Genomic DNA, 25,057 nt, shown 5'->3' with positions numbered 1-25,057 from the left:
CTGGCCCCGAGGGCACCGGCGGAGTCGGGATCGTGGGGCCCTGCGGCGCCGGGCCCAAAGGCGTCGGCAGCGTCGGGCCGAAGCACCCAACGGCGTCGGGGTGGAAGCCCCCGACCCACTAGGGCCCCCAGACGGGTTCGCTGGGCCCGAAGGCGCCGCGGAACCCATCGGAGGAGAAAGGGACCTCATGGCCATGAGGAAACGCTCGATCTCCTCCGGCGTCGCGTTCAGCCCAGGGACCGGAGGGTATGGGGCCAAACGCGGCGCCCACGACTCTCGAGGAGCAGCGTGGGCGGTGTCACCCCAACCCCCGGCCGCATTGCGCGAGCGTCAGGGGGAGTCGGAAGAGCGATGATGTCTCTTCGACTTCTTATGCTTCTTACCTGACGACTTGGACCCGGAGGAGTGGCGCCGACTCCCTGAGCTGTGACGGCTCCGTCCCGGCGACCTGTCCCTCGACCTCCCGTGGGACCGGGACCTCACACGGCGCGGGGTCGACTGCCGGAGTTCGAGCCGCCTGCGGGACCGCTCCCGCCTGGCTTTCCTCGAAAGGGCCCGACAGTCGGGGCAGGCCTCGTCGTCATGGTCGACGCCCAAACACGTCAGGCACAGGCGGTGGGGGTCCGTAACCGACATGGTACGGTCACACTCGTCGCAATGCTTGAAGCCGGGCATCCCTACGGCACCGTCGGAGTCGTACAGACTTCGAAATGGATCAAAAGATCACCAAAAACTTAGTCAAAAATTGACTAGGGTAACTGCTCTTTCCAGATCTGCGCTGGCTGGCGCGGAAAAAAGAAGAACTGACTGTAGGAGAGTAGGGTCTGCAATCCTATGATCACCCAGATTTTTTTCTTTTGTTTCACTGGTTTACAACTTTCTCTGGCTGTGGGCCTGCCAATCAGACCCACAGCCTAGCTGTTCTCTCACTAAATTGACATGTGTACCCTAGGTGCATTATCCAATTGGTACTGGGCCACCTTATCAGACCCTGTAACTCAGGGCATAGGTGTACCCAGGGCCTACCAGGGACTGAAGCATGTATTATGCCACCCCTGGATGGCCATCTAAATCTGACACAACTGGCTGCACGACAGCTGGGGCAAGGTGGTGTAAACACCCTTTGCTTTAGATATAGTATACCTATATCTAACCCTAAAAATGGACACACAGATTCCTATCAGTCACTCCTATGGCAGGCCTTGACAATCCTGAAGGCAGAGTGCTTGGAATCGTGTGAAATGGTGCTCTGGCATGAGCTGAGCCCGTTTGCAGCTTGCGGAACCAAGTCCTAATAGCTGTTCCATGATAAAGCATACCATATACTCTTAAGTGCATTATAATCCTCACGGTTAAATGCTATCTCTGGTATCGCTTTATCAAAACATGTCGAGTAAGGTGTCATACGAATTGGAATACTAACCCCTCACCAATTCTGGCGACGGGGTTAGCATTCCACCCTTCTAGAGGGAGACGACATGTATGTAACTGTGAACCCCGGTTAAAGTTAACTCGAGCCTCAGCATCACAAAATGGATGCTGCCACCACAGACACGAGTCTGACCCCCTGCAGCTGGGAGTCCTTCCAGCGAGGGGAGCTTGGACAAAGGGTTTCCTGTCAGGGGCAGTGCTAGCACCATCCCAGACAGGGTTTTGTGTATCCTGGGTAGGCAGGGCTTTACAGGAAGGTGACTGCAAGTGGCACCCCGGTGCTCACTATGCATAGGCCGGCTAGAACCAGTTCCAGGGGCACACCAGCCCCTGGCCTGGGGAAATTCCAGCATGGGAGAGGGGTGTAACCACCCCCCTTCCTGGTCCCACCCCTAGGGCAGGACCTAGTCGCGTACCCACCCCTTTCTTTAGGATAAAGGCAGGAGTGGGGACCCTTCCAAATTAGATCATCTTTGAATCAAGAAACTACTTTCTACGAAAGGAACTCTTGACTCTTCTCAAGATTTCTCCCTTGTGGCTAAGGAGTAGTCACCCTGCATCCGCAGGCACCATCCAAGAACTCTGCGGTTTGCTGCACGTCCTTCCTCCGGAATCCGACTGACCAGCTCGACGAGACCCGGCTTCCTTGGCACCTCTGACATCTACCTACCTCTACAGCTAAGCTTAGAACCGTAGGTGCGACGAGACCTCGAGGGACCAGCCATCATCAGAACTGCACGACTTCTATCCAGCACGACCGCCGAGGGATCCTCTGGTGAGTGCTTTGGGGTCCGAGAAGCCCCGACCCTGAGCAGCTCCAGCACCGAAGTCCAGCACCCCAGCATCTCCACGATCTGCGTGGGGCCCTTCTGCTTTTTGGCTGCTCACCGCGTTGTCTGGCTACTAGCCCGCTGGCTTGTGGCCTTCCCGACGACGATCAACGACGACAACTCTGCTGGTCTGGTTGCTCCAGACTGGCCCTTGCTCCCTTCCAAAAGAGGAGCACCCCGGACCCTCCTGGTCCACTCCAGACGCCATTTTAGGTCCACCGCGTGGGCTTGAATTTGCCAAGACTTGTTGCCCCAATCCTGGGTCCAGCGACGTCGACAGCATCAACCATCGTGGGACAGCTCGCACCTCCATCCTGGTCGCCGACAACGCCGCCTGGTCCGTGAGACTGCAGAGCCCAGCGTCGCCCACTCACCTGGTCGAGGTGACTTCGCCCGGTGCCATCCTGGTGCCCACACAATCACTGGCTAGTGATTAAGAACTTGGTCCCCTCTGCTTTCAGGTGTCATCCATCTTCGATCCAGGCTTGGATCACTCGAACTCTCTTCCCTGGACGCCTGCCAGCAACTTCTTTCTTCAGGCTCCTGGTTCGTCAATGAGGATTCCCGACGTCTTTTCAGACCTATGCAGCTGCAGCCCCTGGGCTAGGTAACTTCGGCATTTCGGTGCCCCAGCATAGCCTCACTATCCAAGGGTCCAGATCCACTTTCGTTTTCGATCTACCTAGTCGGGTTCGCCCGAGAACACTAACTTTGCCTTTACTAGCCTCCATAGACTTTGTCCCGCATCCCGCGTGAGAGTGCACACTCTGCACCCGAGTCCCCTAGGCCTCCTACTAGTAATCTGAAGGTTCAGTAACGTAGTCCTAGCGATTCCAAAGCCTATTAGTACAGTACTTACCTGCTAGTAATTTCGCATTCCACTTTCAGAGTATATGGTTTTTCGTGCCCGTCGGGCATTTGTGTAAATTGTGCAACTTAAAGTATTTTCGTAAGAGTTTTGTTGTGTGCTTAGTACCCTGTCCTCATAAAGAGTACAGGGCTGTTGTGATCTAAATAAATATACTGTTTATTTTCATAACACTTGTATGGTGTCCTTTCACTTGGTGTTCAAGGGGTATATGTGATGGTATAACAGCTGGCTTAACACGCCCTCTAGAGTTTAGCCCGAAGACTGCTCGTATCCATGCTACTAGGATAGCTGGTCTATAAGGTTGACTTACAACCAATCACCATAAGGGTTGTTTGGACTGATACAAAGTGTTCACTAGAATAGTGAGCATTATATATCAGGCCAACTTCTCACATTGGTGAGCAGCGGTTGGGATTTGAGCTTGCTGTTGTTTTATCACACGTATCCTAAGAATATCTTGTGAAATATCACATACATACTTCAGGTACATATAACTTAGCTTAGAATACTCTGAGTTCTACTGAACCAGCTGTTGTAGCTCCTCAAGGCTTAGCACACCTTGGCTACAACTCTTAGCAAGGGATCAGTAGGCAAACAAATAGTGTAGGTAGGTGCATCACTTACACCACACTAGAAACAGCATGTCAGACAAAGGAGGAAACTCTGAGTCTCCCCTTGTGTCAGTGGATCCTCCACAGGTCACTTCCAGATATGCTGCTCTTAGCTTCCAGGAGATGAGACAAGTGTGTACCTCCAGGAAGCTAAAACAGGGTTCTAACCCTACAATCCCATTCCTGATTGGTCTCTTAGAGACTTATGATGCCAGGAGGGCTGGTAACCCAGACCCTTCTTATCCAGATGGGGATATGCCCCCCTTACAGGGTCCCTTTGATAACCATAGCCATCCCCTCCAAGAGGCAGATGATGCTGAGGATGAGGATGAAGATGAGTTATCAGGGGAGGAGGCAGACAAAGGTCCAGAAGTAGTTAGCCAGCTAACTAGGGCCAACTTAAGCAGGCATGAGAATGGTACTAGGAGACCCCTGGGGCCCCTCTCAGGCCAGCTTAACATTGGGAATGGACGAGTTAGGTCTCTCTCCAGAGGCTCTAACAGATCCATTCGAACCAATGGCTCTCAGGCCTCTTCTCACAGAGGGATGACATCCCCTCAGAGGAGGGTATATGAAGCCAAAGTAAGGGAAGTCAATCTGAGGATTGAAAGGGAAGAACTTGCCCTGGCCAAAGAGAGACTTGCCTTTGCTAGAGAGCAATAATTGAGTGGGACAAACCCCACTGGTGGCAGCATTCTCCCAAGAGAAAACAGGAGTTTAGATACTAGACACCTGAGTAAGATAGTGCCCCCCTTTAAACAAGGGGATGACATCCACAAATGGATGACTGCTTTGGAGAGGGCTTGCACTGTACAGTGTGTCCCCCAGAGTCAGTGGGCAGCTATCTTGTGGCTCTCCTTTGAAGGTAAAGGTAGAGATAAGCTCCTCACTACTAGAGCTGAGGATGCTAACAATTACCAAGTCCTGAAGAATACACTGGTTGATGGGTTTGGTTTAACCACTGAACAGTACAGGTTGATGTTCAGAGACACCCAGAAAACTCAGTCTCAGGATTGGACTGACTTTGTTGATTGTGCCACTAAGGCTTTTGAAGGCTGGCTACTGGGAAGTAAGGTTACTGATTTTAAAGGATTGTACAATCTAATTATGAGAGAGCAAATCATAATTAGATTATCAGCATTCAGAGTTATCAGTGGAGAAATGTGGCTCAATGGTTAGAGCGGCAGACCCTGATGCAGAGGTCTAGCTCGGGACCCGGGTTCAATTCCCCCGCCTCGGCGGGTCTTGGGCTCAAACATTCCACGGACCTGATAATTCTCGCCTCGGTGCCTATCCCAATCATTGGGGTCCCACTCTGCAACTCTGGGCAATAGCTTGCTTAATCTCCACAACGGCCCCCACAACGCTAAGGATGCCTTGCCTTCACCCTGGGGGGGCCCAGGAGTGGACCCCTCACAGGGAAAGCCAGGACGGGTTCCACAGCGGTATTCGTACAAGCGCCTTGAGACCCTTGTGGGTGAGTAGTGCGATATACAAGTATCAATTTACATTTACATTTACATCAGCTCTCCATGGTTCAAGGATTGGAGAACTTGAGCCTCCATATACATTACATGTCGTAATTCCGTGACATATTGTGCATGCATGCAGGTTATGATGCAGTTTTTCAAAATAGGGTTTTTTCTTTTTTTACCCTTTACCAACAGTACATACCCACTCGAATTTCCAGTGAAAAGTGGGTGTCATGCGGCACCTTGTATCATAGGAGCGTATTCTATAGTTTCTAAGCAATATTGTCTTAGACATGCATCACAAGTATTGCTTCAAGCAACTTTGAAGGGATCATGCACTACGGATAACAGAGAGGGGACGTGGTTGGTGGGAGAACGAAAGTATTATCAACAGCCAACATAAAAACAAAAAGGAACTCATGGGAAACTAAGTAAAGTTTTGCCCCATGGAAACCATGGGGGGCTGGTTACAGAGGCATTCTGTTTGAGAAAGAGGGGAGAATGGGGTTCAATCTGTATTAGTGCTCTATGTCAGCATGGAGTTGTTTTGCCAAATAGGAACGTGGAACATTGCCTTGTTGCCAGGTAGTTACAAAACACGGCGGAGCCCACACGCTTCCATTCTGTACTCACGTCTAGTAACACTGATGCCCGCCGGAACACCTACAGTCAGTCCTCACGGAGTCCCGAGGATGCCCGCAGTGTGTTTCAATGGCCTTATATGCTAGTTTGTTCCTTTCCAGCTTTCACCCGCATGATTCGCGGTCATGTCATGTGACTGCAAGTACGTGTAGTACTGATACTTCCTGGCCAGTAAAGCCAACACAAGTATCCCACTTGGTTTTTAATCTTTGTCTTGTGACTCCAGAATACATTTTAGGGAGTACTACAAAGACAATTTTTAAACTCACTAATTTACTACACACTCACACTTTTAAAAAAAGCAGCTCGGCTTTAGTTACAGGTGTCGAAGCACAGCTAAGTGGCACTCGGTCACCGTGGTGGACCCCGATGATGAAGCATGTCACCAACCAGGTTGCAGGGTGAGGGGTTTCTTAAACAAAGAAAGAATTCTTTCTTTGCTATATATCTCTCTCCACTTCTATATGTCACTAGGACGCTGTGTCCTGGGGATACTCCTTCTCTCTTCTTATCAGCCATCATCTCTGTGTTATGTTATCCATTTATTGAGCGCGACAGCTGCCCCAGCAACGAGGCGTCCCGGCGCTGAGAACCACAGCCTAGCCAACTGAGGAGAAAAGGGGGGGAGGGGGAAGGGGAAGGGATTACAGAGGAGGAAAGAGGTGCGTTTTTACTGCTTTGCGAAAAGCAGACAAATTGGTGAGGTGACGAATGTGGAGGGGCAAGGAGTTCCATAGTTTAGCTCCCTTTACTCTGAAGGAGCGATCTCCAATACGGCAGAACTTCGTTCGAGGGACCACCACTAGATGTTGACCCATGGAACGAAGATTGCGTTGGGGGTTGTAAGGAGTAAGCAGCGTTCGGAGTAGTTCAGGGCCATCCGATCTAAGGATTTTAAAGGCGATGGTAAGAGCCTTGAACTGGATGCGAGCTTCTATGGGCAGCCAATGAAGCCTCTGAATGGTGGCTCTGGCCGAACATCTTCTGGGCAGACCTACGATTGCCCTTGCCGCTGAGTTCTGAATACGTTGGAATCTGGATAACTCAGCTTTATTTGCGCCTAGGAGGAGGACGTTAGCATAGTCCAGCCGGGCAAGGATGGTGGCTTGGACAATAAGTTGCCTTGTCTTGGGGTCAAAGAAGCCCAGGATGGGACTTAGGCTTCTCAGCAACCCGATACAAGTGGCTGCCACTTTTTTTGTATGCGACTGGTAATTCAGTGCAGAGTCCAGCCATACTCCTAGGTTTTTTACCAAGGATTTTGGTGGGGGGGTAAGACCAAGCAGGGGAGGCCACCAGTGGTCGTTCCAACCGCTAGTGTTCTTGCCCAGAAGTAGCACCTCTGTTTTTCCCGCATTGAGTTGCAGGCAGTTTGCCGTCATCCAGTTGGCGACTGCTGCCAGCCCATCCCTAAATTTAGTGGACGTGGCAGAGGGTGATTCAGTGAGGGTGATCACCAGCTGGGTATCGTCAGCGTATGAGACTAGTGTGAGGTTCCATTCTTTAGCCACAGCTGCCAACGGTTGCATGTACACATTAAAAAGGGATGGGCTAAGGGCCGAGCCCTGGGGGACTCCTTGGCCAATTGCATGGGGTTGGGAAATAAAAGGGGGGGCTGATACGCGAAACGATCTGTTCGTGAGAAATGACCGAAACCATTCCAGTGCCAGTTCAGTGATCCCTATGCTCTCCAGGCGGCCCAGTAGGATATTATGGGAGACCGTGTCGAATGCTGCGCTGAGGTCGAGCAATATCAGCGCAGCACTCTGACCGGTGTCCATAATCCTCCGGAGGTGTTCTGTGGTGGCAAGAAGGGCGGATTCCGTACTGTGCCTAGGCCTGAACCCGTGTTGGGAGGGGTCCAAGATGTTGTTTTTGGCCAGATGGTCAGTAAGTATGGCATTCGCATGGGCTTCAGCTAACTTAGATACCCACGGCAGCAGCGAAACTGGTCTGTAGTTTTCTGGTTTGGCCGGGTCTAGGGTGGGTTTTTTAATGATGGGAGTAACCCAGGCCTGTTTCCAACATGTAGGCACAGTGGCTGATGCGAAGGAAAGATTAAGAAGTTTAGCCAGTGAAGGTAGGAAGAAGTCCAATGCCTTTAAAAAGTGGGTTGGTCTCATGGGGTCTGAAGGAGAACCCGATTTCACCTTTCTGCAGATAGTGGCTAAGTTTTCAAGAGGGATAGCCGGTAGGGAGGTGAGCTTAGAGCCTTGGAGGGCCTCATTGGAATCAGTGGTTCCGACAGAGGGAGTATGAGAGAAGGTGTCATAGATCTTCCTTACCTTTTCTGTGAAAAAGGTGGCCAGCACATCGCACTGTTGAGTGGACGAGATGCAAGAGGCTTGGTTGCTGCCATTTTGTAATTTTTGCACCAATTTAAAGATCGTTTTCGTGGGGTTGGGGCTGGACTCAATTTCTTTAGCATAAAAAGAGGCCCGCGACACGCGGATAGCTTTGTGGTATCGCTTCAGTTTGGCAAGATAGCATGCTTTGTCCTCGTCCCTATAATCTTTCCTCCACTGGCGTTCAGCCTTTTTACACTCTTTCCTGATATTTTTCAAATTCTCATCATACCAAGGATTAGAGGGGGTACTTCGTCCTCTAGTCCATTTAGCTGGTATGATAGTGTCGAGACCTTTCGTAATCCACTCATGGAACGCAGCGTATGCCATATTGATGTCATTCGTATTATCCAGATTAGGTTCTCTGAGTTATTGAATTCGCCCCGCCCGCCAATATTGTTATATCCTTGGAATAGGCTAGTATTTATACTGTTTTTAATGTGAATGTGCTTTTTTGACACAGTACCTGTAATTAATATGAATGTCTTGTAGTGGTTAAATTGGTGCTCTTTCATCGCCATGGTTACCCCATGTGGACTTCACACTCAAAAGGGCCTTTTTGTCGGATACTTTTCCAAATCTCAATTTGAAGGTTTTGAGGTCATTGAGGTTATTGTGCATACCCTTGAGGTATGTCTCGATATAACTTTCATTCACTCCCAAATAAGAGCCTGCTAGCCCTAGAAGGTACCCAACGCTCTTTCAATGTTGTGCATTCAGCCCTGTGCACTCCTCTCCAACTGTGGTGTGAACCTGGTACTTAAATATCTCGGTACTACTATGTTTTTTCCTTTGTTTTCATCGCAACCAATTTACCCCAGAACTATACAGAGAATATCACTCTGTGCTGAAATCGCCAATAAATTAAAAAAATTAAAAAGAGGTTTTTATTGGGTACGTTGAAACGTGACTTCTAAATGTTTGCATTTGCTGTGACGTAGCTTTAGTTGCATGAAACCCTACCTATCTTATCTGTTTCTAATATAACTTTCATGTTGTGTGCTGTTTTCCTCTGGATTTCATTGTGCAAATCTAAAATAATACATTCTCCGGCGCATCCCCCGACCTCTTGTGTTAGCTATGATGGGGGTGATATAAGTCAACCGCAAGCCACCTGGGAGCAGCTGTAGCTTAGACTTGTGAAATGGGACCCCAAGCTCGCCTTACAAGTGCCAGTAAGCTGTCGAACTCTGCCGAAGCATTCCTCAGATACGGTAGGCCTTTTACACGCGGTTAACATTGCACAACATTAATATGTTGGTGTTTGACGCAGTGGAAGTTGCCTGTTTCCAGTGACAACACATGGGTCATAACAGAAGGCACAGGTCACAGTCATCTTATCTAGTTATTAAAGTATGTACTGGACTCTTCTTGCCAGTCAGCATCATGCCTTTGGGCAGTAGGTCTATACATTGATTATCCTACATTGATTTAAGTTACAATGTTACTCTGTGTGAAACAACTGTTTACAAACATACATATTGTGTAATCGAGTCACAATCCCCTTTGTAGCCTGTGCAAGCCCTAATATTTGACAATCAGTTTTTCTTGCTGGTATTATGGCCTCTGGCTAGGTGAAGCGCCGAGCCACTGGTCTGGTCTCCGTTGACATTAATCTGCTCATAAGTACTTTGACGAGTTGGTGTTTGAAGCTAATGCTAGTCTCTTATTTCAAACGTAGCTTCTGGAGTGTTGGTCATTGTAGCACAGGCGCTTTGTTACCCGAATTGCACTCTAAATGTAAACTGTCACATTGCACAAGATCATGTTTGAGAAAAAGATGGGGCTCAGAAATAACATCCCTACTACATGTGTGTTAAGTCTTTGGCAGTAGCTCAAAATAAGATGAATAGGCCTCTAAGCTTTGCAAATGATTGGCAATATACATTTCAAATAGTTGCAGTTTTACGAACTGCCTCATCATTTGTTTCTCCTTAAAGCTCTGTACTCGAGTAGTAAACTTTGCTTCTAGTGAGTCATCCAAGCATATCGTATGCGTTCACAGGTCGCCAGCTTGGTCGCTTTCCTGTGTGCACTGCAAGTGTTTACATGATTTCCCAAAACAATGCAAACTTGCCAGAGTACTGTCCAATTAATGTTACTTGTATTGTAATTGCATTCATATAGTGCTTACTATCCCAGGTGAGGCATCAAAGTGCTTTTTCGGCAAGTAGCATGCTATTCCGGAACCCATAAAGGATTAGTGGTGAATTAGTATAGGGAACCATGACATTATTTTGAGGGATGGACATGTTAGTCTGTTATCTGAATGGAAAAGGAACAGTGAAGGGATAGAAGAGGGAAGGATCTAGAGTTGTTTCTTTTAATTTTTGCTGTATTTCATAGCCGTAGGAGGGGGTTTGGGGTGAGTAAAGGGGAGGTGGAGGGTGTTAGGTTCACAAAACTCAGAGGGACTAACTTCTCAACTCATAACATTTCTCTCAGACAAGACAGGCATACAACACAACCCTACTCACCTCCTGACAAAACTCCCAGACAACTGCAATTGGCAAGTTAAAGTATTTTCTACTGTGTCACACATTATCTGAGCCTCCAACCACCTCCTGGAGCGTTGAGTGGTCAGTTGTGCTACTTGGGGTAAAAATGCCCAAAAGGAGTAACTTGGGGGCATATTCTTTCTGTTTGTATCTTTTATGTAACGCATGTAATCCTTAGTCCTTATGTTTTGCAACTGGTTCTTATGTAAAGCGCTCTGACACCTTCGGGTAAAGTTTGCGCTATAAAAAATCGCATTAAGAAAAAAAAAAAATAGTAATAAAAAATGTAATTATCAAGGAACGTTAAATCTATCTCTGCTTTAGCAGCAGGAAACTGCCACTAAAACGGCGATAATTGGCTTGATAAGATGCCGTAGAGAATTCCAATAGGAGCCCATGTTCACAACAGAACATGGGCTTCTATTGGAATTCTCTACAGCAGTGTTTCCCAAACTGGGGTCCGCGGACCCCCAGGGGTCCGTGACACATTCCCAGGGGGTCCGCAGGCAACAGTTTTAAAAGCACAGAAACGTTTCTTGTATAATTAGCAGCTTTCCAGCAACAATAAAATTGTCAAGATTATAAATTAATAAATAAATGCCAGTGATGAATGTACCTGCTAGAGCGTGAGGAGAGTTTTTTGAGTGGCAGCTTTGACTAATGTAGCACAGAGGGTTAATGTGCCTACTGCAAAGAACGTGTAACATGCATTTTAAAAAGCAGTATTTTATGTGCATAGGTTCGTGGTTACTGCTTTTGTCACAGAGTTTCTTTTGTTACTGTGCACTTCATAAGGGACAATCGTAATGTAGCAGAGGGACCTATAAACTGTCATCAAAGAGCTGCTTGAAAACTGCATGGTTAGTAACTTATGTTTTTCCCAGTTAGTCATTATCCTGATGCTGCTAAAAATATTTATTTGGGTAGAAATACATTTTTTATGTTAAAATCAGCGCTTGCCACTGTGTTATGTTCTGAATCCTGAGTTTGTGCTTTTCCAGACCAAGCACTCTTTAAACATTTTATATACACACTGATTTACATGTATGATTCAATGTCTATATGTGTGTGAGGTAAAGTGCTCTGACATCCTACAATGGTATGAGAGGTGCTATAAAACAAATTAAATACATGTGACAGAGGGGCTATTACTTCAATATAAAATACTAAGGGCCAAATCCGTTTTTAAATGCGCGAACGGGTTCGCGAACCCGTTTGCGCATGCATGTACATTGCCTATTTCACGAGTCGAAATTTATTTGCCCTTCTTCTTTGCAAATGCATGCTAAATTATTTTTAAGGGCAGACAGTGGTCCCAGGGACATCTGCCTACCCTTAGAAAATGAAACAAAAACGTTTCATTTACTTTTTTTTTTTTTAAATGCATGGTAAGTGGGCTGCATTTTTTTTTTAACTGGATTATTTAAAAGCAGTCTCAGACATGGTGGCCAGCACAGCCCAGCAGGCCACTACACCTGGGAGGGCAGGCATTCCCAACGGGCTGCAAATTGCGAGAGGCTCATTAATATTAAGGAACCTTGCAATTTGCGACCACATTGGGAATCCCAAACAGTGTTAAACACACTGTTGTACATTACATTTAGCAACTCGCAATTTGCCACTTGCAATGTGTTGTCAATTGCGAGGCGCTAAATGAAATGGTCGTACATCTGGCCCCAAAATCGTAGGTACCTTGAGTATTTGTTTTGTGTGCACACGTGTGTATTTTTTTAAATTACTGTTTTAATATTTGAAATTTAACTCATACCAATTGCTTGGGGGTCCCCGGCTTCCAGTGGTGACTCAATGGGGGTCCTCAGGAGTCAAAAGTTTGGGAACCACTGCTCTACAGCATATTATCAAGCCCATTATCGCAGTTTTAGCGGCAGTTTCCTGCTGCTAAAGCGGCGATAATTTTAACGCCTTTCCTTGATAATATGCCCCTTGGTTCTTTAGTAGGACTTTCAGTAATATGCCCTTGGGATGCTGGTGGTAAGCAACCAAACTACACAAGATGCTGCACATTGACCACTAGGACTACATCATCGCAACAAAAAATATTCAAATAGTTAACCTTGCTACTTACATTTCGAAACAGTTGAACTTTTTGTAGAACTTTTTTAAGGGCGGCAATAAGTATCTAACAAGAGTGGTGTCTAGTTGAAATCCAAACCTTGTGCAGGTATTTACTCAAGATTTCGTCCTGAAATGAGGCTGACTTTTATTTAGGGTCCAAAAATGAGAGGTGAATGCATCCCTAGTAGGAGTAAGACTGCATCCCTCATGAACGCTTGCAGTTTCTGGGCTATTGGGTACTTAACAGCAACAAGAATGTGTATCTTTTCCTCAAGATTAGGGAGGTTCTCTCCAAAATTCCGGTAACTAATTGAACAAGCATTTGCAATGCAATAGGTCTCGCGTGTACGCGAGTTTGAGCTATTGGCAGTGAAAATGACAATGCCTTTTATTTATGTTTTGGTTCACGTAGCGACAACGCAGCAGTCATGATAGCCTTAGATGCTGAGAAAGCTTTTGATAGAGTCTCATGGCCCTTCTTGGATCAGTGTATGGGGAAATTCAGGCTAGGTCCAAACTATAGGAAGATGGTGATGGCCTTATATGAGAACCCCAAAGCAAGGGTGGTGATCAACGGAGGCACATCAAACGTACTCAACTTGGGAAGGGGAACTAGACAAGGATGCCCCCTGTCACCAGCCCTATTCCTGCTAGCCATAGAACCGCTCCTCACGATGATCAGAACTAATGTGGACATTGTAGGGATACCAATAGGGGGAGAGACTTTCAAGCTAGCGGCGTACGCAGACGACGTACTAATAGTCACGGAAGACCCAGAGAGATCCATAAAAGCACTGACTGACACCATTGACAACTACGCCAAGGTCTCTGGGTACAAACTTAACAGAGACAAATCTGAATGCAAACCTCTAAACATCCACGCAACAAGAACAGTATTAGGAACATCAGGACTAACATGGCAACCAAAACCTATAAAATATCTGGGTATCCTCTTCGAGAGGGACCTAAGAATGACACTGGAACACAACGAGCACGCAACGATACAGAAAATCAAGGACAAAGTAGAAGGGTGGTCCCCCAAGTTTACAACATGGTGGGGAAGGATAGAAGCAATCAAAATGATGCTCTCACCGATGGTCAACTATATGCTAACAATGCTCCCACTGACTAACACAGAGAGCTTCCACAAGACACTTGACAAGATACTAAACAGTTTCCTTTGGAGGGGAAAGAAACCAAGAATAAGCCTACACAAGCTAAGGCTATCTAAAGAACAGGGCGGCCTGAACATAACGAATTTCAAGTGATTCCAGACGGCATGCATAGCTAGACAGGGACTACATTGGCTAGACCCAAGAAAGGAATACACCCCAGCATGGCTATCTTTTGAGCGCGGCCTACTAAAAGGCATGAACCCTATAACCCTCCTGACAGCCACACGTCACCCAGCAGTGAGGGAGAACCCCGTCCTCAAGAACACAAAGACAGCTCTACTGAGCGTCGACAAAACACTGTCAACAAGCATCAGGGGAGGCCAATTCGAATCCCTCTGGCACAACCCCACCTTAAAATACAGAGATAAGGTTCTGGACATGCCTGTGTGGTACGGACAGGGCATATCCACAGCCCATGACCTTCTAAGACAAGGCGAGAACACAACGTTTGACACACTCAAGGAAGCGCACAACCTACAAAACATAGAACTATACAACTTCCTGAAAATAAAAGTAGCTATTAGGAAGGCAAACCTCACAAGCCAGACACCCTCGCTCTCACAGCTTGCAGCCAATCTTAACAAAACAGGACACCAAATAGCACACCTCTACAGAGCCCTACGCCCCAAATACACCAAACTCAATGACAAGGTCACAAACTTCTGGGGGACTGTAGCAGGGAAGGAACTAGGCGAAACAGAAAAGGCCGAATTATGGAGATCGACCACTAGGAAAAAGATAACTGCCTCACTAAATCAGACCAAATACTGGTTAGTGCACAAGGCTTACTGGACACCGGCCCGCCTATCCACCCTGGGGATCCGAGAGAGCGACACATGCTGGAACTGTAACGAAGGTAGAGGGGATTTAGAGCATCTCTTACTCAGCTGCCCTCAGATCAAGGATTTCTGGAATAGAACGGGGAAGCTTATCAATGACATCACTGGTGTAGCCATACACATAGATTTTCCAAGTCTAGTCCTGGGCTTTGCATCCCCGTCCATCACAACGACAGAAGACCGCGACCTCATTGACCTACTGTTGACGGCTGCAGTCAAAATAATCCTAAGTAACTGGAAAGACACCACAAAAGCGACACCACAGGCGTGGCTCAACTGGGTCACTTTCCTAAGAGGGGCAGATAACATTACAGCGAAATATACACCGAAAACACACAGACAATCAAACATGTGGAGGCCCTTAGACCTCTACCTTTCATCACATAAACCCCCCTAGGCGCAAACACCAGACACTAGACAGCCACCGAGGGACACACCACAGGGACCGACACTCCAACAAGAGAAACCAGCTAGGAAGAACACTCTCCTATCTCCTACCTCTATCACTCTCTATCCTCTCTATCGTCCGGGCTATACCCACCAGGCAGATCAATGGGGGGAAAGAAGACAACGCCAAGCAAGACTCGGATAACGGACTTCTTATTCCTTTTTGGACCAGTAGAACTATCCGACCCCATGCACCATGGCAAGGAACGAACTATTGCAGGACAATATTACTATACCCCCACCCCCCCGGCGCCTTCTTTTTTCTTTTTTCTCTTTTCTTTTTCTCCTCTTTCTTTCCGACACTCATGTATGCTCCATGTAAATATATATTTTTTTTATATACAATAAAAAATTACAGAAATAAGAAAACATAAATAAAATGTTTTGTCATTTACAATGCCAATGGCTTAAACTCGCGTAAATTTGAGACCTATTGCAGTGCAAATGCTTGTTACGTCTGCAAGCTCACTCGAAGTGCTCTCCAGGACGAAGAATAAAAACTCCTGTAATGCTGGGGCAGAAGTTCACGGGGCCCACTTTACCGCTAAAACTGGACGCCATGGAGGCGAAAAACATTCAGAGCACCGTTGAGACCAGCACAATGTCTCTTCTCTCGTTGAGGGTATCTCTCTCCCCACCTCATATAGTCCAGTGGTTCCTCCCAGCCTTTCACATAATGGCACCAGTGTGTGTCTTTTACCTGCTGAGGGTGTTGCCCGCCCCCACAGTAGCTAATACAGTAGTAAAATACTTGCAGCCAATCACAGGCTGGCTCGCAACCTTGATCCTGCTGTAGCCAATAGGAGCAGCCGTATGAGGACCAATCAGAGCCCGAGCTGCTCTGGGGGCACACTTGAAGGCAGGGGAGACACACAGACACACCCACTTTATACAAACGGAGAAACGAAACAACTTGACCCTCCCCAATTCCTGGGATCATGGCCGCAGCAGCTCTGGTCACGAATCTCCAAGATGAGGCCTCTTGTTCCATCTGCCTGGAATATTTCACTGATCCAGTGTCCACAGGCTGTGGACACAACTTCTGCCGCTCCTGAATCACTCAGAGCTGGGAGGGGAGAGTTGGAAACTCCCCCTGTCCGCAGTGCAGAGAAATATCTCCTGGGAGAAGCCTCCGGCCCAACAGGCAACTCGGAAACATGGTGGAGATGGTAAAACAGCTTTATCCACGCCTCGCGAATTCCCCGGTGGAGAATCTGTGCCAGAAACACGAGGAGACACTGAGGCTGTTTTGTGGCGAGGATCAAACACTCATCTGTGTTGTGTGCGACCGATCCGAGGAGCACAGGGCTCACTCAGTGACTCCCATAGAGGAAGCTGCCCAAGAGCACAGGGTATGTATGCGGCGGCGCTTATGTTACTACTTGTCACATTCAGGGATTGCTGCATAGGAGGCCCTAGAGGGGCCCACGCTGCGCGTCCCAGGAACTGAGTGAACCCCATAGAAGAGACTGCCTAAGATCACAAGGCGTGTGTGTGGATGTTCAGCGATAATAAGTGAAGCCACCACTCCGGGAGTGCCTAAGATCACAAGGCGTGTTTGTGGATGTTCAGCGATTATAAGTGAAGCCACTCCAGGAGTGTCTAAGATCACAAGGCGTGTGTGGATGTTCAGCGATTATAAGTGAAGCCACTCCAGGAGTCCATACTGGGGGCTGTGGATAGTCACAAGGTACGTGTGTGTGTTTTTATAGATAATAAGGCAAGATCCATGTTCCTCGCCGAGGGCAGACAACGATCAAAAGTTGTTTGTGGGTATTCAGGGATCAAAGGTCAATGCACTCCTTGAACCCTTACCAGAAACTGCAGAAGAGCACACAATGCATGTGTGAGTGTTGTGGGAAGCATAAACAGACACTAGAGAAAATGTGCATGATCTGTCTATAGGACTTCAGACAGAACTCAGTGGAAAGGCTGCCCAAGAGCACACTTTGTGTCTGGAGAAATTCGGGGATCACTCACTGCTTTCTGAGGCCTCCATAGATAATTCTGCCCGAGTGTTAAAGTTGTGAGAACCGAATAGAAGGGACTTCAGAAGTGGGCTTGGCATGTCTGTCACTGTCCTGGGATCACGGGTGCCACACACCACGACCCACAGAAGAGGCTGCAGACGCGTACCTAGATCTGTCCGGTGGGGGCTACCTTTAAAATTGTGCCCAGGGGCAGAAGATGTCAAGTACACAAAGAAGGGGCTTTAAAAGAGACAGCTCTGGGGTCTCATACCACATACATTGACACTCAGAAGAGGCTGCAGAAGCGTTTAAGATATGAATGTGTGGGTGTTCGTGGGTGTATGAACGTATCAAGACAGTCCATGTATTCACACAGTTCAAGTTCAAGTTCAATAATTTGTATAGCGCACTACTCACCCAGAGGGTCTCAAGGCGCTTGGGGGAGGGTGGGTGCATTACTTATCGAATAGCCAGGTCTTTAGCTGCTTTCTAAAGGAGAGATGGTTCTGTGTAAGGCGGAGGTGAGTGGGGAGAGAATTCCAGGTTTTGGCCGCTAAGTAGGAGAAAGATCTTCCTCCCATGGTGGATCTATTGATGCGCAGAATTGTGGCGAGGGCTTGATTGGATGAACGTAGTTGGCGGGTGGGTGTGTAGAAGGACAGTCGTTTGTTGAGGCATTCGGGTCCTAGGTCGTAGAGGGCCTTGTGTGCGTGGGTGAGGAGACGGAACGTTACTCTCTTGTTGATGGGAAGCCAGTGGAGATCTTTCAGGTGACCGGAAATGTGGGTTTGACGGGGGATGTCCAGTATGAGTCTGGCTGAGGCGTTTTGGATTCGTTGGAGATTTTTCTGTAGTTTGGCTGTGGTTCCGGCGTAAAGAGTGTTACCATAATATAGTCGGCTAGTGACTAGTGCGTGGGTGATTGTTTTTCTTGTTTCGGTGGGAATCCAGCAGAAGATTTTTTTGAGCATGCGTAGGATGTTGAAGCATGATGATGAAACGGCGTTAACTTGTCTGGTCATAGAGAGGGAGGAGTCTAGGATGAAGCCCAGGTTCCGTGCGTGATCTGTGGGTATGGGTGCTGTGCCTAGAGCCGGTGGCCACCATGAGTCGTCCCATGCAGAAGGGGACGATCCTAAGATGAGGAATTCCGTTTTGTCCGAGTTTAGTTTTAGACGGCTGTTCTTCATCCATTCGCTCGTGTTGTCGCGCGATGGTTGCAAGGGGACTCATGTACACGTTGAAGAGGGTGGGACTGAGTGATGATCCTTGTGGTACGCCGCAGATGACTTCGGTTGCCTCTGATTTGAATGGGGGGAGGCGGACTCTCTGGGTTCTTCCGGCGAGGAAAGAGATGATCCAGTCCAACGCTTTTCCTTGTATTCCGACATTGCTGAGGCGTTGTTATAGGGTGTTATGACAGACTGTGTCGAAGGCGGCGGAGAGGTCCAGTAGGATGAGGGCAACTGATTCTCCGTTGTCCAGGGGCGCTCGGATGTCATCCGTAGCAGCGATGAGGGCGGTTTCGGTGCTGTGTTTGGCTCGAAAGCCGGACTGTGGGGGGTCGAGTGAATTGTTGGATTCAAGGAAGGCGGCGAGCTGGCTATTGACGGCTTTCTCGATGACTTTGGCCGGGAATGGGAGGAGTGAGATGGGGCGGTAGTTCTTAAGTTCAGAGGGGTCCGCTGTGGGTTTCTTCAGAAGGGCGCTGAGTTCGCCATGTTTCCAGCTTTCTGGGAAGGTAGCGGAGTTGAGGGAGCAGTTGATGACATCGCGGAGATGGGGTGCGATGATGGAGTCTGCTTTGTTGAAGATGTGGTGGGGGCATGGGTCAGTTAGTGAACCTGAGTGGATGGAGTTCATCAGACGGATGGTGTCTTCAGTAGTGATTGGGTTCCAGGCGCAAAGGTTGTGAGAATGCTGTTTTGTTTCGGAGGTGGGAGGAGTGGGTTGTTCTTCGGACAGGTTTTCAAAGCTGTTATGAATATCGGCGATTTTGTTGTGGAAGAAAGAGGATAGGGAGTCGCAGAGGTCTTGGGAGGGAGTGATGTCGTTGGTGCCGGCGGTGGGGTTGGTAAATTCTTTGACGATGTTGAATAGTTATTTGCTGTTTTGGGCGTTGTTGTCAAGTCGATCCTTGAATGCTGATTTCTTGGTAGATCGGATCAATTGGTGGTGTTTGCGGGTGGCGTCCTTGAAGATGGTCAGGTTGTTGGTGGTTGGGTTTTTTCTCCAGGTTTTCTCGAGGGTACAACATAACTTCTTGGATTTCTTAAGGTCATCGTTGAACCAGGGGGCCTTTTTGCTTCCTTGTTTGATCTGGTGGTTTTTCAAGGGTGCTAATTCGTCTGCGCTGTGGGTGATCCATTGTGTGAGGTTGGTGGCAGCTTGGTGTGGGTCCGATGCTATGGCGGGGGGGTTTTGGTTAAGCGATGTGAAGAGTTGGTCGGTGGTGATTTTGTTCCAGTTTCTTCGAGGAATAGGTTGTGGTGGGATGTGGGTCGTGGTCTTTTTGTAGCTGAAGTGAACGCAGCTGTGGTCCGTCCAATGGAGAGCTGTGGTGTGATCGAAGGAGATGTGTTTGCTGGAGGTGAAGATAGGGTTGAGCGTGTGTCCGGCTAAGTGGGTGGGGGTGTCAACAAGTTGTTTGAGTCCGAGATTTGCCAGGTTGTCCAGAAGGGTGGTGGTGTTGCTGTCGTTGTTCTTTTCCAGGTGGAAGTTGAGGTCTCCCAGTAGAATGTAGTTCTCGGAGATGAGGGCATGTGGGCTGATGAAGTCAGTGATGTCTTCATTGAATTGTGTGCGGGTTCCTGGTGGTCTGTAGATGAGGGTGCCTTTAAGTGTGGTCCTGGGGTCGGTTTGGATCTGGAAGTGAAGGTGTTCGGCGGTCGCGAGGTTATCGTCGGAGCTGGTCGTGATCCGGATGGTGTTCTTATGGGCGATGGCGATGCCTCCTCCTGTTTGGTTGGTGCGGTCTTTTCGGATGATCTTGTAGGTGTCCGGGATGGCTATGGCGATGTCGGGTGCTGATGAGGCGTTCATCCAGGTTTCTGTAAGGAAGGTGACGTTCGGTGATGTAGTGTCGAGTAGGTCCCAGAGTTCAGTGGCATGTTTGTGGATCGATTGGGTGTTCAGCAGGATACACTTCAGGTGGTTAGAGTCGGAGTTCTGTTTGGAGGGGGAGGATTTGGCATGGGTCCTGATGCAGGCGAACTTGCAGGAGTGGCAAGCGAATGGTCCGTGGGTGTGTCCTGGGGAAGCTACGCAGCATTGTGGGGTGCATCCGGGGGTAAGGGCAAGGAGAGTAGCGGCGTCATAAGTTAAGTGAGTGGAGTGGGTTTTGCGCGGGCCAGGGGTTCTGGCGCTCAGCACGGTCCAGGCGTGGACGGGCGTAGACGGGCTTACCTTTGGCGCACCTTTGGGGCGCGACCGCTGCGCGCGAATGCATCAGTCATATGTGGATAGTGAAGGGGGAGGGGCGAGGGAGGAGCAGCTGGGAGGCGGGATCGTGGTGGAGGGGACGGGCTCCTATGCACAACAACAACAAAATGGCTGGCAAAACGAAACCGGAACAGGCCGGGGTACAGACAGGGTTACGCTTTCGGCAGGGGCACTGGCACAATCAGGCTATACACTTTAGAAATAAATACGGAGGCAGTGCGATTAAATAAGGCCAGACAAAGCGAGCAGCATACGAAATCACAACAGCTAAATACCGAGCAATATAATGGCGGATGCAGCTGGGGAGGCAATGCGAGCAGCGCAGGCACCAGGATTAATTCTTAGTTGCAGTTTAAATCAGCAGCACAGTGCAGCAAAGTAACGATACCCAGGTAGGACCAGGGGTCGTGGGGAGCGTCCGCTTCCGAAGGAATCAGGGCAGACGCTACACAAGAGCTCACGGTGTTCCTGCAAGAGCTTAGTGATTACTCATTTGATTCTTTGGGTTACAAAGAAAATACCGCCCGATTAGTCTTGCTGTCACATGCTTCACATCTTCAACTCCTCAGAGGAGGCTGCAGAAGACCACAAGGTATATTGGTGGGCAATATATGATCACGAGGGTGCCAGATGATCAAAGAAAGAGGAACTGCCCAAGATCAGAAGGTGTGTGTCTGTTAAAGGATCATATTCTCATTAGCCCGTAGGGAGCTGCAGACGAGCACAGCGTTTGTCTGTGGGATTTTAAATCTTACAAGGACAGGCAGATCACCAAGTATGTCTGTTAGTATACAGGCACACATTTCCACAGCAGTTTCTGGAACCAAACAAAATTACTTCTTGTGAAAGAGCAGAATGCTGTCACTCACAGTAAAGCCTGCAATAGATCGAGAGAGAGGAATAGAAGGTTTTGATAAAAACAAAATGTATTGGTTAAGTCCAGGCCTCATTAGGGGCTCAGTTCTTAAAATCACACAAGTGAGCACACACAGGATATGTTCTTGCATTAGTGCAGAATTAAACCTTTCATGAACTTGCAAGAATTTAAAGAAGTAGGCCAGGAAATTGTACATCTAAAAAATATTTATAAACTGCATTTTAGCATAAGCAAATAGAAATGTGTAAATTAGCTTATGTGAAAATCTGTTGAGCGTTTCAAAGTTCACTTTCCCTCCAACCACTTTTTCTCCCCAGCTCTGGTAGAAGTTTTACTTCTGCCCTTGTCAGGAGGAAATTTCCAGCCTTCTCTGTATGGAAAAAGATTAGAGAAAAGCTGGTGAAAATACATAAAACATGCAAGTCAGGTTTTCACAGACGCAAAAGGGCATTCCAACCATGGAGCCATTGCATTCTGCTACCTACAGCCCCAGCATGCAGATTTGCATTAATACGGTTACGAAAGTGCTAGTATTCCAACCCTACTTACTGCAGTATGAGTCTTGGCATAATCAGAGAGGCTAATATCAGAGATCTTATGTAATTAAATTGCTGCCATAGTTTGTCTCCGCACTACATGACTCAGTTGGGACAAGTGGATTTTTTTACAGGACAAGTAGAGTTATGAAGCAACGTGTCCCATGGACAAGTAGATATTTGATTAATTCCACACACCTGTAAGTACCGTGCATAGATATGTATGTCTGGTACTTTTGAACTAGTTATGTATGGCTGGTACTTAAGGTTAGGGTATGTGTGACTAGTTCTTATGATCTAGTTATCTCTGGCTGGTACTTAAAAACGGAATATGTGTGGCTGGTACGTATGACCGGGAAACACGCTGTGTGGTACCTACAATTTTTATATGTATGACCAATACTTATGATATATTTATCTGCCTTTTACTCAGTCTCTGAACATGATTGACGGGAACTTATTATCTAGACATCTCTGTCTGCTCCTTACTTCTGGATATGTGTGGCTGCTAGTTATAATCTAGTTATCCATGGTTACTACGTAAGATGTTGGTATCTGTAGCTGCTAGTTATAATCCAGTCATCTGTGGCTAGCACATAATATATCGATATGTGTGGCTGCTAGTTATAATCTAGTTATCCATGGTTACTACGTAAGATGTTGGTATCTGTGGCTGCTAGTTATAATCCAGTCATCTGTGGCTAGCACATAATATATCGATATGTGTGGCTGCTAGTTATAATCTAGTTATCCATGGTTACTACGTAAGATGTTGGTATCTGTGGCTGCTAGTTATAATCCAGTCATCTGTGGCTAGCACATAATATATCGATATGTGTGGCTGCTAGTTATTTTCTGGCTAAGGGTGGCTGTTATTTCCAATCTGGATAGGTGTAGGTAACACATCATCATGACTGGTACTTAAAATCTGGATCTATGTGGGCGCTGCTGCAGTGATTGTTGTTGTATTACGGATCTACAGTTGTCGCTTGTGCTCTTTCCTCTCTGCAGGTGAAGCTCCAGGACTGGCTGCAACAACTGAGGAAAGAGATGGGACACATTCTGGAGTCTAAACTCAAGGAGGAGGGACGGTGTAACACCATGAGGGTGCGTGGCAGCCGTGAGTCCTGTGCACTTATAGATCTGCCATTGTGTATCGGTCTAGATTAGAGATCACCTGAATTGCAAACGTGCCACCCTTGAGCCCACAGGTTCCTGGGCCAGTGACGCTTACTTCATCACAGTGGTTCTCATGGGTATCACCCGCTTCGCCTTCAAATAATCAGTGTATTCAACTGTACGCACCCAATGAACTAATTCTGTTACATTGGCTCCCGGTGAAAGAGGGTTCGTTTTAAGGCCCTCTGTATAGCCTTCAAGGCCCTTAATGGTATTGGCCCTGACCACTTGAGGCAGAGGTTTAAATGGTATATCCCCGGTAGGGCGCTTCGTTCCCTGGGTGCTAAACTTGTCCAAACACCGACCTTCAAGAAAGCCAGCTTGGGAGGGAGGAGCTTTATCACTTGCACATCCAAGGCGTGGAACGAGTTGCCGTTCCACCTGAGGAATGCTGCAAATCTTCAGCTTGAAGCCTGAAGACCTGGCTTTTCTCTCTCTGATCGCTTTGACTTATGTTTAGGCCTAGCTCAGCGCCTGGACACCTTTGGGTAATCGTGTGCTCTTACAAATTCCAATAACATAACATAACAATGCCCGAAAAAATGCAGTATCCGGACCGTAATGCATCATACATAACTTATTTTTACCAAAATGCTTTGTTCTTTATCACAACATAAATTTAGTGTAGTGTTCCAGTGAGAAAGAAAACCACAATCTAAAGTAGAAGAAGACCGGTGAGAAAGCGCATTCCAAAAAAGCTTGTTGGTGTGTTTTTTCAACACAAACCACAATCGTTGATGATTTTCTTGAGAACCTCTGTGATTAGGGAAAGGTCTAGATTAGAGATGCAGAGAAGCCAATGGGTCACCCTCCAGCCTCAGCTCCACCAGGGGAATAGTCACTGCAGAACCTCCAGCCTCAGTCACAGCTCCACCAGGTGAATATACTGAAGGAAGAGTCACTGCAGAACCGCCAGCCTTAGCCACAACTCCACCAGATGAATATACCGAAGGAACAGTCACTGCAGAACCCCCAGCCTCAGCCATGGCTCCACCAGGTGAATATACTGAAGGAAGAGTCACTGCAGAACCTCCAGCCTCAGCCACGGCTCCACCAGGTGAATATACTGAAGGAGGAGTCACTGCAGAACCTAAAGCCTCAGCCACGGCTCCACCAGGTGAATATACTGAAGGAAGAGTCACTGCTCACCCTCCAGCCTCAGCCACGGCTCTACCTGCTGTTGGCTGTTTTATGACTGGGCACTTTTTCACTTCTGATCAGTACTGAAGTACATATGCTCTCTATGGTAAATTGATATCTGGATTAGTGACTCCCTGTTTGGCTTATTTGATTTACTTGTCAGACCCTAGTATAGTGCACCATGTGTGCCCAGGGCATGTAAATCAAATGCTGCTGGTGGGCTTGCAGCACTGGTTGTGCCACACACTGACACCATTGTAAACTGTGTATCAGGCCTGCCACTGCAGAGCCTTTGTGCAGTCTGGGACTCCCATGGCTTCTTGGCAAGTGCACACACTTGCCAGTCCCTAAACCCTCCCTTTTCTACATGTTAGTCACTCCTATAGTAGGGCCAAGGTACCCCTGTGGACAGGGTGCGTTGTTTGTGAAAGGTAGGACATGCCCTGATGTGTGTAGCATGTCCTGATAGCGAATTACAGCCAATTTCGTTTTTCACTATTGCAAGGCTACCTCTTCCCATAGGCCAGAATGGGCAGTTTGATTATAACATCTTATATTCCTAACTTACTCAAGGAACTAGTTGGAAATTTGAGTTTAGTATGCCTGAATTCAGAATGATAAAATACATCTTTTAGTGAAGTTGGTCTTACCATTCTGTGTTTGAAAATACCACTTTT

At 47.7% G+C, this 25,057-nt stretch overlaps 1 protein-coding gene across 2 annotated transcripts in view; it reads left to right on the top strand.

The window, feature by feature from the left end:
- Positions 1 to 16,379: 16,379 nt before the first annotated feature.
- Positions 16,380 to 25,057, top strand: part of LOC147724977 (E3 ubiquitin-protein ligase TRIM39-like) — a 170,350-nt gene continuing 161,672 nt past the window's right edge. For both annotated transcript variants that reach the window (XM_086966456.1, XM_086966457.1), the window contains exons 1-2: positions 16,380 to 16,589; positions 23,073 to 23,168. In XM_086966456.1, the coding sequence (XP_086822582.1) occupies positions 16,395 to 16,589; positions 23,073 to 23,168 (291 nt within the window). In that variant the 5' untranslated portion in view covers positions 16,380 to 16,394. The remainder of the gene's footprint in view (positions 16,590 to 23,072; positions 23,169 to 25,057) is intronic.

The sequence above is a fragment of the Lissotriton vulgaris genome, chromosome 4_1 (genome assembly GCF_964263255.1).
Source record: "Lissotriton vulgaris chromosome 4_1, aLisVul1.2, whole genome shotgun sequence".
Classification (NCBI taxonomy): Eukaryota; Metazoa; Chordata; class Amphibia; order Caudata; family Salamandridae; genus Lissotriton; species Lissotriton vulgaris.
This window is presented reverse-complemented; position numbering and strand designations above follow the sequence as displayed.